Raw genomic sequence first — 16,622 nt, forward strand, 5'->3', positions numbered from 1 at the left:
AAGATTTGGAGAAGGTTGACAATGCTAGTCATGCCTATCGTGAACTAAGAGCCCCAAAGCACATATATCCAAATTAGTTCTTCAAGCACTTTCAAAAATGCCCACTAGAGAGGGGCATCACTGTCAAACCCTGGTTAGCAATACTTTATAAAATAAATAGGATTATTCTGAGATGTTCTTCAATAACAATAAAGCTCCATGGAGCATAAGAAGCAAAGGAATTGCCCAAAGACACTAAAAAGCAATCCAAGGCTGACAGACCCCAAAACAGTAATCCAGAAACACAATCAGACACCGAGCAATAAATACAATAAATCAAAGTAAGACAAGTAAACTCACCAACTCCCAGCTACACTCAAATTGAACCTCCAGGAACTGCCTCCAAAATTCAGAGGGTCTCCAAGAGTTCCTGGTGGTGATTGGCAGGTGGCCCCACCCCTTGGGAGTTGCCACACCCACCACATGATGAACCAGCTGGAGTGCCAATTTTGCCACCATCAGCCCAAGTTTTCCCCAAGAATTGGAGGACCCGCTTGCAGGGCTGGATGCGGGTTAACGTCTTACCCAAAAAGGAGCAACTGCACAACGGAGTACGGACCACCATAAAACACATGGACTATAACATACAACTTAAATACACAAACAGAATACACATAAGTAACGAACAAAAGAGACATAAAACGTGAATCGTGACCCCAGTTGAGGCGTGACAGCCCCCAACTAGTTGATAAACAGTGCTGTCGAAGTGAGACATGGCAGCACTTTGCTTATGAGGCAAATGAAAAAGTTGAGCCTGAAGATTTTACTTGTGTCAAATAAAATCATAAGCAAACATAACAGAAAGGACATAAAAATAATAATCAAAAACAATAATGAGTATGCAAATAACCCAGGCTGACACACGACAACAGGCAATTATAAATCCATGAATGCTAAATAATAAACATAACAATACTAATAATAACAAAAAAACACTAATACTGTACTGTTCTGGAAGCCCACTTTATTCTGGACAGGGTTGCGGGGGGCTGACAAATGATAATTTGAAAAACAACACAAACTACAATTACAATTACAAAACGGGGCCTGAAACACAACACTACCAAGTCAAGACCGTCATCGGCCGGATGAAACAATGGGTGGGTACGGAGGCATTGGCGGGGGACGACACCCCCACTCGGAGTGACAGCCGTCACAAAGTGGTTAAGTTCAAACAGCATGGAGTCAAGTATGAGGTGAGAACGTCAGCTCAGTCACTTCCACTTCCATTTTATACAAAGCGGCTAACAAATTGCACTGCGTTGAGACCCACCAGCGCCCAGACGTATATGAGACTTGCTCAGGGTCGCACAGTGGCCAGCTGGTGTGGATTATTTGTCTGTCCAACGCTGTGGCCACTTGGGAGCCTCACTGATTTCTTTTGTTCTAATCTCCTAATTAGAAGAAGATGAGCCCTTCCTCGTAGTAATTGGCACCGGTGATTCAGTGGAAGTGACTGAGCTGACGTTCTCACCTCATACTTGACTCCACGCTGTTTGAACTTAACCACTTCGTGACGGCTGTCGCTCCGAGTGGTGGTGCCATCCTCTGCACCCATCCATTGTTTCATCCGGCAGGTGATCTTGACTGGTAATGTTGGCCGTGTAAACTGGGGTCTGCTCTGTCTGTGCGGACATCTTTCTGATTAGATTTGCGTTATATTGTCTTTCTGTGGCACAGACGACACACACACACATGAGATTAACTGTTTTCAGTCCAGTAGAAGAAGCTCTGAAGAAGGTGAACCCCCACAAGGCTGTGGGACCCGATGGAGTTCCTTCTAGAGTTATGAAGGCCTGTGGGGAACAACTAGCTGGTGTCTATGCTGACATCTTCAACCTGTCATTATCCCAGGCAGTAGTCCCCCATATTTTCAAATCCTCCACCATCATACCAGTCCCCAAAAGACCGGACACATCCACCCTAAACGACTTCAGGCCAGTGGCACTCACACCAGTCACCATGAAGTGCTTAGAAAAACTGGTTCTCACGCACATCAACCACATGGTCCCGGACACTGTCGACCCCCTCCAGTTTGCCTACCGCCCCAACCGATCAGTGGATGGCGCAGTAGCAATAGCCCTACACCATACTCTGCAACACCTGGAAAGTAGCAGAACGTATGCCAGGATGCTCTTCCTGGACTACAGTTCTGCTTTCAATACCATCCGCCCAGGCAAACTGATCGAGAAGCTGACAGACCTCGCCGTCCCAACTCCCACCTGTAACTGGATCCCGGACTTCCTGACAGATAGACCACAGGTGGTGAGAATGGGAGGACGGGTGTCTGCTGAGCTCACAGTCAGCACAGGATCCCCACAGGGCTAATGCCTCAGCCCAAAACTCTTCACCCTGTACACTTATGACTGTGTCTCCACCCAGGACAACACCACCATCCTGGGGCTCATCATAGGGGAACGAGTCAGGGTACAGGACCCTGGTAAACAACATTCTTGTCTACGGAGAGGAGAATAACCTCATCCTCAACACAGACAAGGCCAAAGAAATAATACTGGACTTCAGGAAGAATCCTCCCCCTCTACTGCCTCTTATAATCAAAGGGACTGAGGTGGAGAGGGCTGACAGCAACAGAGTCCTGGGACTGCAGGTTACATCAGACCTGAGCTGGACTCTTAACACCACAGCCAAAGGCTTTATTTCATTAGGCTGCTCAGGAAAGCCGGCCTGAACCATCGCCCTCTCACCCAGGCCTACAGAGGACTGATAGAGAGCATCCTCATCGCAGGCATCACTGTCTGGTATGGGAACACCACACAGGCAGAGAGGAAGGCTTTGCAAAGAGTCATAAAGACTGCGGAGAAGATCATAGGGATAAAACTTCCTTCCATGGACTCTATGTACGCACATCGCTGTCGGAAAAGAGCAGAGGGAATTATCAGGGACTCACTCCATCCAGCTCACTCTCTGCTCAGACACAAAAGCTGTACGTACAACCTGAGACACAGCAGAGCGGACAGCATCATCACTCGCAGAACAAGGTTTTTCAATGGCTTCTTCCCCACCACAGTCAGACTGATGGGGAAAACAAAATTACTGAACATGTGCAATAACCCCTCACTACCTCACTTCACTTGTCATGTAAATGACGAGTGATAAATGTGCAATATTTTAACTGTGCAATCAGTGGCGTAGGAAGGCGGGTGCGGTCCGCACCGGGTACCAGCTCTGAGGGGGTGACAAAAAAATTGCCGTTTTTGTATTAATGCGCCTTTTTGTTACATAACATGTCAAATAATTTACATGGGCTTTAACAATCCCTAATTGTAGCAAATTGCGGGTGAATGATGTGATGCTGTAATGATTTAGTATTATTGTGTGGTGCGTGGGGGGGTGGGGGTGTTCTGTCTCGTTTCTTTTGAACTGTGCTGGTGCTCAAGTAAACAAACAACTGGTCCTGTGACTCCTTGTCTCATCCCTGCCACAAATACATCATCGCCCCAAGTCGTTCTGTGCAACAAGATGATATCTTTAACCCGAACATCATAATAATATAGTCGGCGCAAAACGTTTTAGACAGTGGGGTGGGTAGGTATTGTCCGCTCTAGAACCGACCATAAACAAGTTTACTTTAGGATCGTTCTACGAGCGAACGGACAATATCTCCCTCCCCATCCCACTACCTTAAGGCCCCTATATATACACGAGCCGGGACACACGACAAAATCATGTGTCATAATTCTGGTTAATTGGTGATTTGGCATAATCTTGCTGGCGTGCTTTCTGTGCATGGTATCCTTGCAGAAATTCCACGCCTAAGAAGATTTCTAAAAGCCACCAAAGTTCCAAAAGAAGAGTCTCTTGGTTGGACTTCCTTAAGATTCTTAAGAGTTTGTGGTTGAATATGAACTTTTAGACTCTGTTCCCAATCTCACTTTAGCATTAAGATTCTTCTTAACTTTATGTGTTTCTGTTGCATCATGTGAGAGGAGTTTTTCGAAACTCAAACTAATTAAGAATGATCTCAGATCCACTGTGAACCAAGCACGACTCTCCAGCTTAGCCATTTTGTCAATTGAAAAGAGTGTAGCTGAAGGTCTCGATTTTGATGACGCAATTTCAAAATCTGCAGAACAAAACGTTAGAAAGAAGAGATTCTAAGTATCTTGTTAAAGTACAGTTTGTTGGATTAGAACCTAGAGAACGAAACTTGTAAACAATTGAGTTTTCATTAAATTGTATTATAATAATAATAAAGTTATGCACAAGGTACTATCACTATGAAAAAAGATTTCTTACATTGTAGATTAAACTGGCTTATTAATAAAAAGGCATTTTACTTTTTTTTTTTATTCATAAAAAATTGTTTACAAAATAATTAACATTATGCCCTCTTTACTTAACCAATTGAATAAAAAATTGCTTTCTCAATAAATTTCATTTTATATTTTGGTGGACATGGGGGTGACAAGTTTAAACTCCGCACCGGGTGCCACCAGACCTTGATACGCCACTGTGTGCAATATCTGCAATATAATTGTATTTTTTGTGTAGATATTACCACTTTTTTGTGTAGTGTTGGTATAATTCATATTTATTATATATATATATATTTTAATGTATGACTCTGAAAGAGCTCTGCACAAGAATTCCAATGTGCCTTGACTGTTGCTTTTACGCACAAATGGCAAATAAAGAACCTTGAACCTTGAGTAGCTGCACGGATATGAGGAACATCGAGGCTGACCCTGCTTTCTGTTTCCTCCGTGTGTCTGACCGTCGATTTTATTTTTATCGAAGGTCACAAGCCAAGCAGAACCTCATCGTTAGAAAACTGAACGTCATGTTTCGTGTACAAAGCACCAGTCGCCCTGTTGTTGTCTTTTAAACATATAGCGTATGATCTATAACACATTACAGAACAAAGCGTCGAATTTTCATTTAAATAAATGACCTCACCCTGATATTTCAAGAAAAATCGCCAGCACAGCCAAAACGAAAGCCTGGCGCTCCTCTAATGAGGTGCAAGTTCAAGTTTACGCGAGTCAAACACATGGGACGGCGGGGGTGGAGACAAGAAGCTGCGTGTTCGAATCTTGACCAATCAAACAAGAGCCAGAGGGCGGTTAACGTTGAATATCGCGTTACTATTCGATTAAGGCGGTGTCAATCACAGGGGGGGCGTATGTTGACGTCGTCATTTACAGGTCGACGTCGAACGAAATAAAGCATGGGTGGTTCACTGAGGATAACACGAAAGAAGACGATGTACCAACTAAAACGTCTTGACACAGACAAATAAGAACTTGGGCCGTGTGACGAGGTGAAAAAAACGCCTTTCTCCATACTCGTTAACTTTGCGTCCCTTGGGGCTCAAAGTCCTCCCGTTTTAACGTTTGGCGATAACCGCGGTCCAATAAAAATGCGAGCTCGAGGAGGCGGGGTCTTCAAAACTGGGCGGTCTGCCATTGCACTCTGCTATTGGCTGGCACTTCGCTCTACTTCTTCACGGTGCGGCAGTGGCAGCTGCTCGTGGGAGCGAAAATGCAGTCGTTACAGCGATAGTCGTGTCATAATTCTCCATTCTGCAAACATGTTGCATTCCTGCAGGAGCTTAAACATTAACTGGTAGCGGGTGACCAAGAAATCCTCCTGTTTTGACATTATAAAAGGAGGACAGTTAACCGGGCGGGCTGGCTCCCCAAGCCCAGGCAGGACCTCAAGTCAACATTCGCATCACCAGATTTAAGTTGGCCAAGCAAAGCGACGAAGGGCCGTCGAAATGACAGAGAAGAGGATCTCGAGGTGGTACTTCGGAGGGATAGCTTCTTGCGGGGCGGCATGTTGCACTCATCCGCTCGACCTGCTCAAGGTACGTGTGGCGAGAGCTCTGCAAAGTGTGACTGACTGAGTTTAGTCGGGAGGCCCGTCGTGGTGACTCGGCTCATCCTGTCATCTGCGGTTCGGATTGTCCTGTAGTTGAGGGTCTCAGTGGCCCCTTTGCACGAGCTCATCACTGGGCCTCGCTGCACCTTTTTTTTTTTTTTTTAAGAACTGGCTACTGCGGCGCGTGAAGCGCCCGGCCCAGAAACCTGCTGCTGCTTACGAGATCCTGCAAAATAAGGGAAAGTAGGATATCATTTACACCAGTATATCAAACTGGCACTGTTATGATTGGGGAAAAGACGGTTTACTGTTTTGTAACACCAGATCGAATCGTGACCGACAACCGGGGCCTGACCGACTTCCTTCCACTGTCTTAAGATATGTCAGATCGTCACGAGTGGGCTTTAAGATCACATCCCAGAAATGTTTTACCGACTAATGCTTTAAACCAGTGGCTGTCTTTATATGACCTAACTGCCGGTTTTCATCCCAAGTGTGCAAGTCTTTTTTTTTTTATTTATTTAAAATATCAGGAATTTCATTCCCAATGCCTACAACATTGTCAAGGATTGCTCCCACCCTTCCCAGGGTCTCTTTATTAAAATATTATAATAATAATTCCTAACATTTATATAGCATATTTCTCATAAGCGCTACCCGGAATGCAAATCTCTTTACTCCGAGGCAGTAGCGTTACCAGAATGGAGGTATCAAAGCCATCACACCGGTTCTGCAGCCACTTCTACCCCTTGTGCTGTCCGGACTTTGAACTCTATGCTGCCCCCCCCCCCCCTTCAGATCTGCCCCAGTAGTATATCTATAACCTTAACCTGACCTAACTAACTTGAACTTTGTTGCTAGAACTTTCCCTTGTTATTCCATCCATGCACATAATAAGGTAAATACGATTAAACAACACAATACATACTACATGACACCATCACAACGTTCTGTACAGCGGTAAGCACAAAACATAAAACAATAAGTTAAAGCAGAATTGTACTCCCGTCCAGTCTTATATCAAGTAAGTTCTTATAAATGGAATTTAGATTGGATGGAGGAGTTCTGAAAAGACAGATGAACCTGACATTATTTAACCAGAGTGACTCCAGTAGGATTGTTTGAATGTCTTAGTAGTTCTTGCCTTTAGAGCCCGCTAACATTTCCTTAGCGGTATTAACCGGCGAGCTTAGCCTTTGATTAAATCAGCAGTATGATTCCTGACCCGTAATGTATACAGTACAGGACCTCAATGGAGTCCAGTTCAAGACCTGCAGTCTTTTTCTCCTGTCGGTTCGGGGGGTGCAGGAGAGCGCAAGGAGGACCAGGGACGTATGTGAGGATCATCCAGGATATGGATGAGGGAGGACTTGGGTTGGGGTGACAGACAAGACCCCTCCCAGGTTTGAAAGAGATCTGCACCAGGGGTCTTCTTGAAGTCCTGACCTCTTTGAAGATGCTACACTTTTTCTCTGTGCACGTCGCTGTCCACACTGCTCTGGTGGGCTCATGAGTGTGGTGAGGCTAACAGAAAAGGAGATTTACTTCATCGTATTGGCTTTCTGTTTTCTTGGTTTAGAATGACTTGAGGGGGCCAAAAAAAAAAAACACATACGCAGCCTCCTGTAATATTTAGTTATAAATGTTACTCCAAACTAGTCTTCTGTCAAGTTCGTGTAATTAAACTTGTCAGTCGTGCACAAGTTTCTGCTCGTTTTATTGCTGCAGGAAGGTCTGTTGCCAAAAGGGCATGTCGGAGTTTAGTGTGAACGAGTTTCACAAAAAAACATCTGTGGTGGAATCAGGAAGAAAAGAGGAAAATCAAAATGTTGTGTGTCATTTTCCAACCCGCTTAATCCAGAGGGATCATGGGGGGCTGCTGGAGCCAATCCTGGCCAACATAGAGTGCAAGGCAGGAACAGACCCTGGACGGGGTGCCAGAACACACGCGCCAAACACAAACGCTAGCCCCAAATTAATGTCAGCAAGTCACCTGACCTGCATGACTTTGGACTGGGAGAGGAAACCCACTTAGACACGACGGCAAACTTCACATAGGGAGGACCCGGCAAGGCAGCAGCTCTACCACTGCACTGCCATACCTGCCCAAAATGAAAACGAAAAGCTGAATTATTCTTCTGTTTTTGTTCTTTATTTTGCCTCGTACAATTTCTTCTATTAGGAATTTGTTAGTTTTCGCATACCCCTTTGGGTCAGTCATTGTCCTGGAGCAATCGCAGGTTAAGGGCCTCAAAGAGTGGGAACTCCGTTGGCAGGAACAGGAGTTAAAAGCGCCAACCTTCCAGATACCAGCGCAGATCCTTAACCTCAGAGCCACCATTCAAAAAATACAATTTTAGGGTACTTGGTGTTAAATCTGTGTGTATCTGCAAGTTCTTGTAGGCGTAATACTGCGTATGTTTTGATTTTTAACATCATATTGTGTTGATCTTTATTCTTCTGCATACATTTTTAAATATGAAACATAAGTAAGATTGCGATTAAAAAGTAATCATACAGGCGGAACTCGAGCCACAATCTCACTGACTTGCAGTTGTGCAACTGCTGCAGTCTGACACAGATCTTTTTCCTTCTGTTAATTGAGAAATGTCAGTGTGGTTTTCTTTTCCTTTTTTTTGTTTTTGCACGTTTAAATGAACCCTTTGGTGAGGTCGACTTTTACTTCTTATTTTCTCTCCATTATAAAAGTAAATCTCGTAAGGAGACGAGACGTGACTTTCTCAGAGAGACATTTTCACATCCCGCGAGACGAGACTTTGTGCCAAGAGATTTAAATACGGAAATAAAAGACAAAGAGTAGATGACAAAGTAGAGTATTGTAAAGAATTCCAAAATGTTGGTGCGATACACATGCAGAGCAGGTTAGAGATAATGGAAGTACAATAATTCGAAAGATTCAAAAAAAGAATAGGAAAGATGGTTCTATTCAATAAGGGCACGCATAAAAAGGCGAGCTTCAAAAGGGCGACCTCAATTGGGCGCAGCGAATAAAGGCAAACGCAACAAAATTATTACAGAAAATTTATTAGATAAAGGCAATGATTGAACGTATAAAAAGGCAAAAGCAAGAATATTAAAACATCCAATTAATTAATGCATGAACTTCTAACGAACTATTTCTAAAGCTCTCTATATTTCGTTGTTTTCTACTCTTACTCATTGTTGTGTTACACTTGAAGCTGTAGATTATGTGCAATGCCACGTAGATATTTTATTATTATCTAAATTATCTACGAACGCCTTTATTCGCCACGCTCAATTGAGGTCGCCCTTTTGAAGCTCGCCTTTTTGTGCGCGCCCTTATTGAAGGATACCGGAAAGATTGCATTAGCTCAAACAAATAGAAATTATTACTCGATGAACAGCGAAAAGAGATCGATGATATTGTTCAGATTTAAACTTTAAGTCGGAGACTTGTAGGTCATCTAATTTGTGTTGCCATCAGGGAAAAGTAGTGTTTCTTCCCAATGAAGAGGTGTATCCACGAGAATTAAAACATTGGTTGTTTGGTGAAAATTTCAAGCCCCGCAAGACAAGAGCTTATGCAAGGAGATTTGGAAAAGTCCCGTCCACATCTAAAACATTTACAACCACGCCCACGGTTCAATCATTCCTCATTTGTGTTAATGCTATTGACAGACACAGTTCATGTAGAGAGAAAAAAAACGATATTTACTCACGGGCATCTATACGTTGTGTTGTCACGATGGAATTCCAAACACGGAATCAAAATTCAATGCGATATTGACGAAAAGGTAAAAGCAAAAATCGATCGAATATATGGACACAGGTGATATGACAGAAGTATGTAGATATTGTTTGGCTTTAAACTTTAAGTCGGAGACTTGTAGATCGACTAATTCGTGTTGCCATCAGGGAAAAGTAGTGTTTCTTCCCAATGAAGAGGCCTATCTGTGTGAATTAAAAGTGAAATCCACATACGCGAGCGACAGAGACGTGAAGTGACTGGTGCGTAGCGCAGGCAAGGGGGTTGGCGAGCGAAGTGAGCAGGGGGTGAAGCCCCCTATTATCTTCAAATAGTCAGGAATGTCTGGTCATTGAGTCAGTTGGGGATCGACAGAGCGATGTTGTCTGTATACATCAGCCATGCTGCCAGCTGAATGACAGGTAATCGAGTCATTTGACGATATTTGCTATCTCTTGCCTTGACCCGCCTTTCCCTGGTGTCTGTGTGTGCGTCTGAGTCTCTCTTGACTGGCGCTCCCTTTCTCAAGTACGTTCCCCTGAGGCCTGCTTCTCAGACTCTGCCATTATTGCCTTTCTATTCCTCCTGTCTGCTTTTGTGCTTCCCGTCTATCACTCCTTCTTGTGTGTCTCACACTTGCTCTTCCTCTTTCATTTGCATACATCAAAGCCAAACTGACCAATCAGATGGCCCTGTTGGGTGCAAGTCAGGAAAAATCTCTGGGTAGTCCGTCACAGGGTGAACACACACACACGCCGTGGGGCCGATTTTACTCGCCTAACTAGCATGTCTTTGCTCTGTGGGAGTCAACCCACAAGGGCACAGGGAGAACATGCCATCAACACGCAGGGAACACCAACCCTTGGCCTCCTTATTGTGAGGCAGCAGCACTACCACTGCGTCACTCTGCTGTCCTGCCAAGTTTATATGCGTGTCCATTTCAGTGTATATTTGCACGAGGTCTGACAATTAAGTTCGCAAACTCATCCGAGAAAAAGGGCTATGTACCTCATTGCTGAATATCACCTTCGAAGTTCTCCCCTTGGGAAGGTAAGCACTGATGCCAGCACCATGTCTGCCCTTCAAAGCCATTTTGGAACTCTCTTCCTGGAATGGCCGTCACAGCTGTCGTCGTATTACGCTTTGACGTCATGAATGTCATGCAAAATGTCTTCCTTTCAATATTTCCTTTATCTTCGGGTAAAGAAAAAAGTCATTGGGGGGTGTCACAAAAACAACCATAAGACATGGTAAAGGTTTGGGGCAGCCACCCATATAATTTTTCCCGGCTGCAAAACTGCGTCAAAATAATAGACATGTTCACACTATCCATCCATCCATTTTCCAACCCGCTGAATCTGATCACAGGGTCATGGGGGTCTGCTGGAGCCAATCCCAGCCAACACAGGGCACAAGGCAGGAACCAATCCTGGGCAGGGTGCCAACCCACCGCAGGACACACACAAACACACCCACACACCAAGCACACACTAGGGCCAATTTGACTTGAAAAATGGCAGACTTCTCTCTTTAAGGCAGCGTTGTTACACCCTGCCCTGCCACCCTGGTTTGGTTTCAGTTCGGCTGATGTGGGCTATGAAATGTCGAAACGATTTCCCCACACCAGGGTGGTCCATTAAACTTCTGCTCCTCGGCAGCCCTCATGCTGGTGCCCTTAATGGAGGAGCAGACCTTAAGACATGACCCTTATTTGGTCCCAGCGTCTGAATTCAAATCACATTCTTTAGCGGTGACTGATGTCATAGCTAGCAGGTGGTGGCCTTCCTGGACGCCTCTGTCGCCTTCTCCAAAGGGGCGAGCTGCAGATGTGATGGTCGATGGTGTGCCGCGGGTCCTATCTGAACGGATGCCCGCGAGGATAATTCAGATTAGAAAGCAGCCCATGTTCTGCTTGAATACAGAGACACTTTAATGACATGCAAAGCACAGACAAGAAGCTTCTGCCAAGTGGCCACTAAAGGGCATGGCAGGTGTGCCCGGGCCTCGTGTGGCATATGTTTTAAAAATTTTTTTTTTGGGAATTTTTTAAAAACTCTTGTTTAAAAATTCTTGAGCCACCTGACTGCAGGATTTGGCATGGAAGTGTGAAGTATGCGTCCTCTGGTATGGCGTTTGGACGGTGACGCCATTGCTGTTTGTGTGGCTCTCCGCCAAAGCTGACTGGCATTGTAACGAAACAAAGGGACGTGAGCCTTTGGTGTAGACTTCCATGGGGTGAACGGGTATAGGAACTGCAGCACTTTTTAAACAGATGTGTGAAAAAGTAAGTGCACCCCATGGAAACGGTTTGAATGGTGACCTGAACAGAGTGGATGTGTTTGCCCTGCGTGGACCGCTGTCTCGTCCAGGGTTGGTGTGAGTGAGGGTGGATTTTTATAAAGCTCTGAAGGGTTGTTGAGACCTTGGCATCATCAGGCACAAGGACTAAAACCTTCCTCGGGTGGCATGCCAGTTAAATGTCGCCCAATGAGAAAATTTCGAGTGACCAGTTCACCTAATACCCCATTGTCCTTAGGAGGACCACAGAGACATGAGGAGAACATTCACAGTTCACACAGACCAGCATTCAAACCCAGGACCCCTTTAGGTGTGAGACAGCAGTGCTGACCAATGTGCCACCTCAGTTAATCAATCCCATTCATTTCCTGCAGCCGTTTTTTTAATTCGGGGTCATGGAGAGCCTGAGCCGATCCCCCCCAGAAGTGGATGTAGTGGCAGGCAGTGTGGCGTACTCGATGAAGGCTTTGGACTTCACATCCCACTGCTGACACCATTGTGTGACCCTGAGCAAGTCACGTGACCTGCCTGGGCACCAATTGGGAAACCAAAAGAAATGGAACCAGTTGTGTCTCGAGTGTTCTAAGTTGCCTTGGGTAAAGGCGGCAGCCCAATAAGTCTCTATAAGTGGATGCGTGTCCTGTCTTTTCTGATTTGGTTTTGTTTCGCTACGTCTGTGCTTGGTTGTCAGCCAAAAAATACGTTTGCAATTCCAGTTTCTAAGGTGAAAGAAATGCTGTGTAATGCTGGCTTGGCAGCAAGGAGACGACAGAAGGTTCAGTCATGTCATATCCCAGCCCCTTATCTTTCCACATTTCCGGTCTGCCTGAGGATGGCGCGGGAGCCCTCGGTAAACACAATTGGCGTTCAGATTTTTGCTTCCTCACAAAAAGCCTGTGGTGCGGCCGACTTGCTGAGTCACCTGAAACAGGAACTTCCTGACGTGCCATCAACGAGCAGCTGAGGCGTCCATCTGCAGGAGCTGCCCAGCTAACAAAGGAGCGGCCCGCTCAGCTGAACCCGGGCCGGGTCTCCAAAATGCCCACCCTGCGTGGGTTCAGCTGAGCATGTTACTCCTTCATTAGACGGGCAGAGGCTTTTTCAGTTATTTCATTTGAAGATTTCTAATTGTTTATTTCAGAAGGGCACTTCCCTGAGATGGTGTATCACCCACACTGATTTTTCTTGTGACTAATGAAGAATCAAAGCTCGGGATGCCAACCTCCCCAGTGTCTCTTTATTTAATTCTACATTTTTTTTTCTTTCCAGTCCTCCCAAGATCAAGGTTGCTGCTTTACCAGTTTGCTGTACCATATAAGCTTATGCTGGGGCCGCCATTCTTCTTCTTTTTCTTCTTCTTCCTTCTATTACATAGTAAGCTTCTGCAGTTTGCTTCATGCTCAGCAGATGTCACAGCTCGTCTTTTTCTTTCTGCCTTGTCACTGTGGTCAGTTTATGCCATTTGTCACAGGAAAGGCATCAGTCTCTCTGATCACTTTGCAGAACTTGCTGCCAGACACATTTTTTGCTTCAGCAACGCATATCAGTTTATATCAGGTTAAGTTTTCAATTCAGACCAAGATCAAGGCTCTAGCCCTAGTGGTTCGCAAGTAATGACATGACAGGCGGACACAACCAGTAGCATCTTATATATTCGGTTATGTGCTCATTTATGGCTGACTGAGTTGAGGCCATTTGGACTTACAGCTGAGGGCCACAGCAAAACATTTGGGTAATAATGTGTGTGTATATATAATATCCATCCATTTTCCAACCCGCTGAATCCTAACTACAGGGTCACGGGGGACTGCTGGAGCCAATCCCAGCCAACACAGGGCGCAAGGCAGGAACCAATCCTGGGCAGGGTGCCAACCCACCACAGGACACACACAAACACACCCACACACCAAGCACACACTAGGGCCAATTTAGAATCGCCAATCCACCTAACCTGCATGTCTTTGGACTGTGGGAGGAAACCGGAGCGCCCGGAGGAAACCCACGCAGACACAGGGAGAACATGCAAACTCCACACAGGGAGGACCTGGGAAGCGAACCCAGGTCTCCTAACTGCGAGGCAGCAGTGCTACCACTGCGCCACCGTGCCATTATAACGTACATACATATATATATATATATATATGGGGGGGCAACGGAAAACTCTTCCCCACTGAAGAATAGGACATCTGCTATGTTGAACTTCTGTGTTGGGGTTTGGGGAGCGATATGGCCCCTGGTGGTCCACAGCGCATATATATATATATATATATATATATATATATATGTGTGTGTATGTATATATGTACGTGTCTAATTTAATATGTGTATGTATATGTGTGTGTGTGTATGTGTGTACATATATATATTATGCGTGTGTGTGTATATATGTGAGTGTGTAATGTAATATATATTGTGTGTATAAGTATTTATATGTGTATGTATCTGTATGTATATATGCGAGTGTGTAATATAATATATTATGTGTGTGAATGTACAGTATATATAAAATAGAGATAAATATGTTTCTTATACAATCCTACACCCTTTGAGCAACTGGGTGCAAATTTTGCATAGTTGCTCTCTATGACCATACAGACAAGGTACAATACTTTTGATCCCAAAATTTTGACCTGGGGGTCCCAGTGAGTGTTTTTTTTTTTTTTTTTTTTGGTATGTGTGCTACAGTGTGCCACCTGCTGGCTCAGAGTAAGTGAAACATCCGAACAGACTGAAACCAAACTAGCAGACACAAAGACCGGAGCTTAATGCCACCTATGCTGCTTCTCTCTACTGTCAGATACAGTAGAGCATCGTGCGCTTTTACAGGTGGTGCTGCGTGAGGCTCGCTCGAGAGTGGAGGCACAGCACAACACAAAGAAAAATCAAGGGGTTGTTGTTTATCTCCTACTTTGTGGGCTTTTCTTCATAATTTTAAGCTCTGCGAACTGTCAATGTTAAACTAAGAGGGCGGGTCAGACATGGCATCATTCATGGTCATAACCCAATCGGACCTTAAAAGAACAAGTTCTGGACTCACAAGAGCAGAGACATTGATAGAGGGGCAGTGTGGATGATGGGTGGGATGTCAGGAAATAATGACAGGGTCACCAGTTGAAAAGTCCATAAACCTCTGCTTACTTTCTTTAACCCATTCCACACCTACATTAGAGCACTCAGCTAGTAAAATACATCAAACAAATATGAATTGCGCACTCTGTGTGTGTGTGTGTGTGTGTGTGTGTCTTTATACTCAGCCTGTGTAATTAACCTCTTGGTTTAAAAGGACATTAAATCCGTCTCTGTTTAGCTTTGTGAAATGCCATAAAATAGAAGAAAAAAAGGACTATTTAACATTTAATGACATTTGCTTTTCAATAACATTCCAAAGAGCCGCTGGTCATCCTTCTTCACATTACAACAGGATTTCTTCATGAACTTCCTGCAGGGTGTTTGGTGCTGCTTGCCGATTTGCTGACTCACAGTGAATTAGGAGTTTCTCCGCTCCCTGCCCTGCCCGCTCACCCTCTCTAACTCTCTCTCCGGCTCTCTTTGGGGTCATTTTGGGTTTACTCCTCCAGTGTCTCCTCACATTCCAGAGATGGGCGTGCCACTCTGAATGGCATCTTTAAATTGGCACGTATTGCATAGAGGCACACTGTAGGTGTTTGTGCGATTGCGCCTGCTGCTGGTTGTCTGGTGAAGCGGCAGTTGCAGATGGGAGTTTCTGCCCTTTCTTTGTCTTACACTCTTGCTTCCTTGGGGTTTCTGCTCATTGCATTGAATTTTGATTGGATTGAAGTTGGTGCAAATCGAATCCTCAGTTGTGACCTGTAAGGGGCGCCAAACCGCAGACACAACCTCACAGACCCAAGTCTCGGGTTTGTTTTAACTGAAGGCCTTTAAATGGATTTCTTGATGAATTCCAAACACAAATGTAACTCTCTTCTCTCTGTCTTCCTCGACTCCTTCCAAGTGAGAACTCAACTCCAACTCCCCTGGCTGAGGCTGGCGTGGCTCCCCTGGCTGAGGCTGGAATTGCTGCTGCAGTGTCCTGCTCTACCATCCAGTGTTGCCGCAGATTATTTCCTGACAGACATGCCACCTGCTCACATCGCCGTCGTCTTCTTGTGTCTGCCACTCCACTTCAGGGGTGTGTGAAACACCTGAAGCCCAGTGACGTGGGGGTGGAGGAAGCCCACACCGCCAATTCTTTTTTTTTTTTTTTATCCTGTTGCACTCGGGGTGCCCACACAAATGTGCTTTCCCTGTCAGCCACGTCACACTGCTTGTGCTGAGAAGGACCCAAAGCCCATCTTCATAGCTTAGGTAACCCGCACTTCCATTCATGAGTTGCGTTACGCATGTCACGACAGAAGCTCTCGATGGAGACCAAAGTCAAGGTTGGTGGGCTTTTAACGTGCTAGATGGACTACACTACCGGTCAAAAGTTTTAGAACACCTCTGTCTTTCCAGTTGTAGCAGGAAGTCCCTATACTGGAAGGACTGGGGGAGAGAACATGTTCGGAGCATTGCCTCCCCCCGGAGCGATAGATGGCACCCCCCCTGGGTTGCAGCAGTGCCTCAGACTCCCCACCGGGGGTGCTGCAGGTACTGTTGAGCCCTGTGTGGTACCCAGAAGTGCTGCCGGAAGAGGGTCCTCGAGCACCTGGAAAAGGAGCCAACTGCCACCACTACTCCGGGAGGAAGAGGGACA

The 16,622-nt window shown here is 45.3% G+C and overlaps 1 protein-coding gene across 1 annotated transcript in view; it reads left to right on the forward strand.

Moving 5' to 3' along the window:
- Positions 1–5,438: 5,438 nt before the first annotated feature.
- slc25a10a (solute carrier family 25 member 10a) overlaps positions 5,439–16,622 on the forward strand; it is a 67,086-nt gene continuing 55,902 nt past the window's right edge. The window contains exon 1 of the mRNA XM_028818369.2: positions 5,439–5,869. Within this exon, the coding sequence (XP_028674202.1) occupies positions 5,780–5,869 (90 nt within the window). The 5' untranslated portion in view covers positions 5,439–5,779. The remainder of the gene's footprint in view (positions 5,870–16,622) is intronic.

Source organism: Erpetoichthys calabaricus, chromosome 14, assembly GCF_900747795.2.
Source record: "Erpetoichthys calabaricus chromosome 14, fErpCal1.3, whole genome shotgun sequence".
NCBI lineage: Eukaryota > Metazoa > Chordata > Cladistia > Polypteriformes > Polypteridae > Erpetoichthys > Erpetoichthys calabaricus.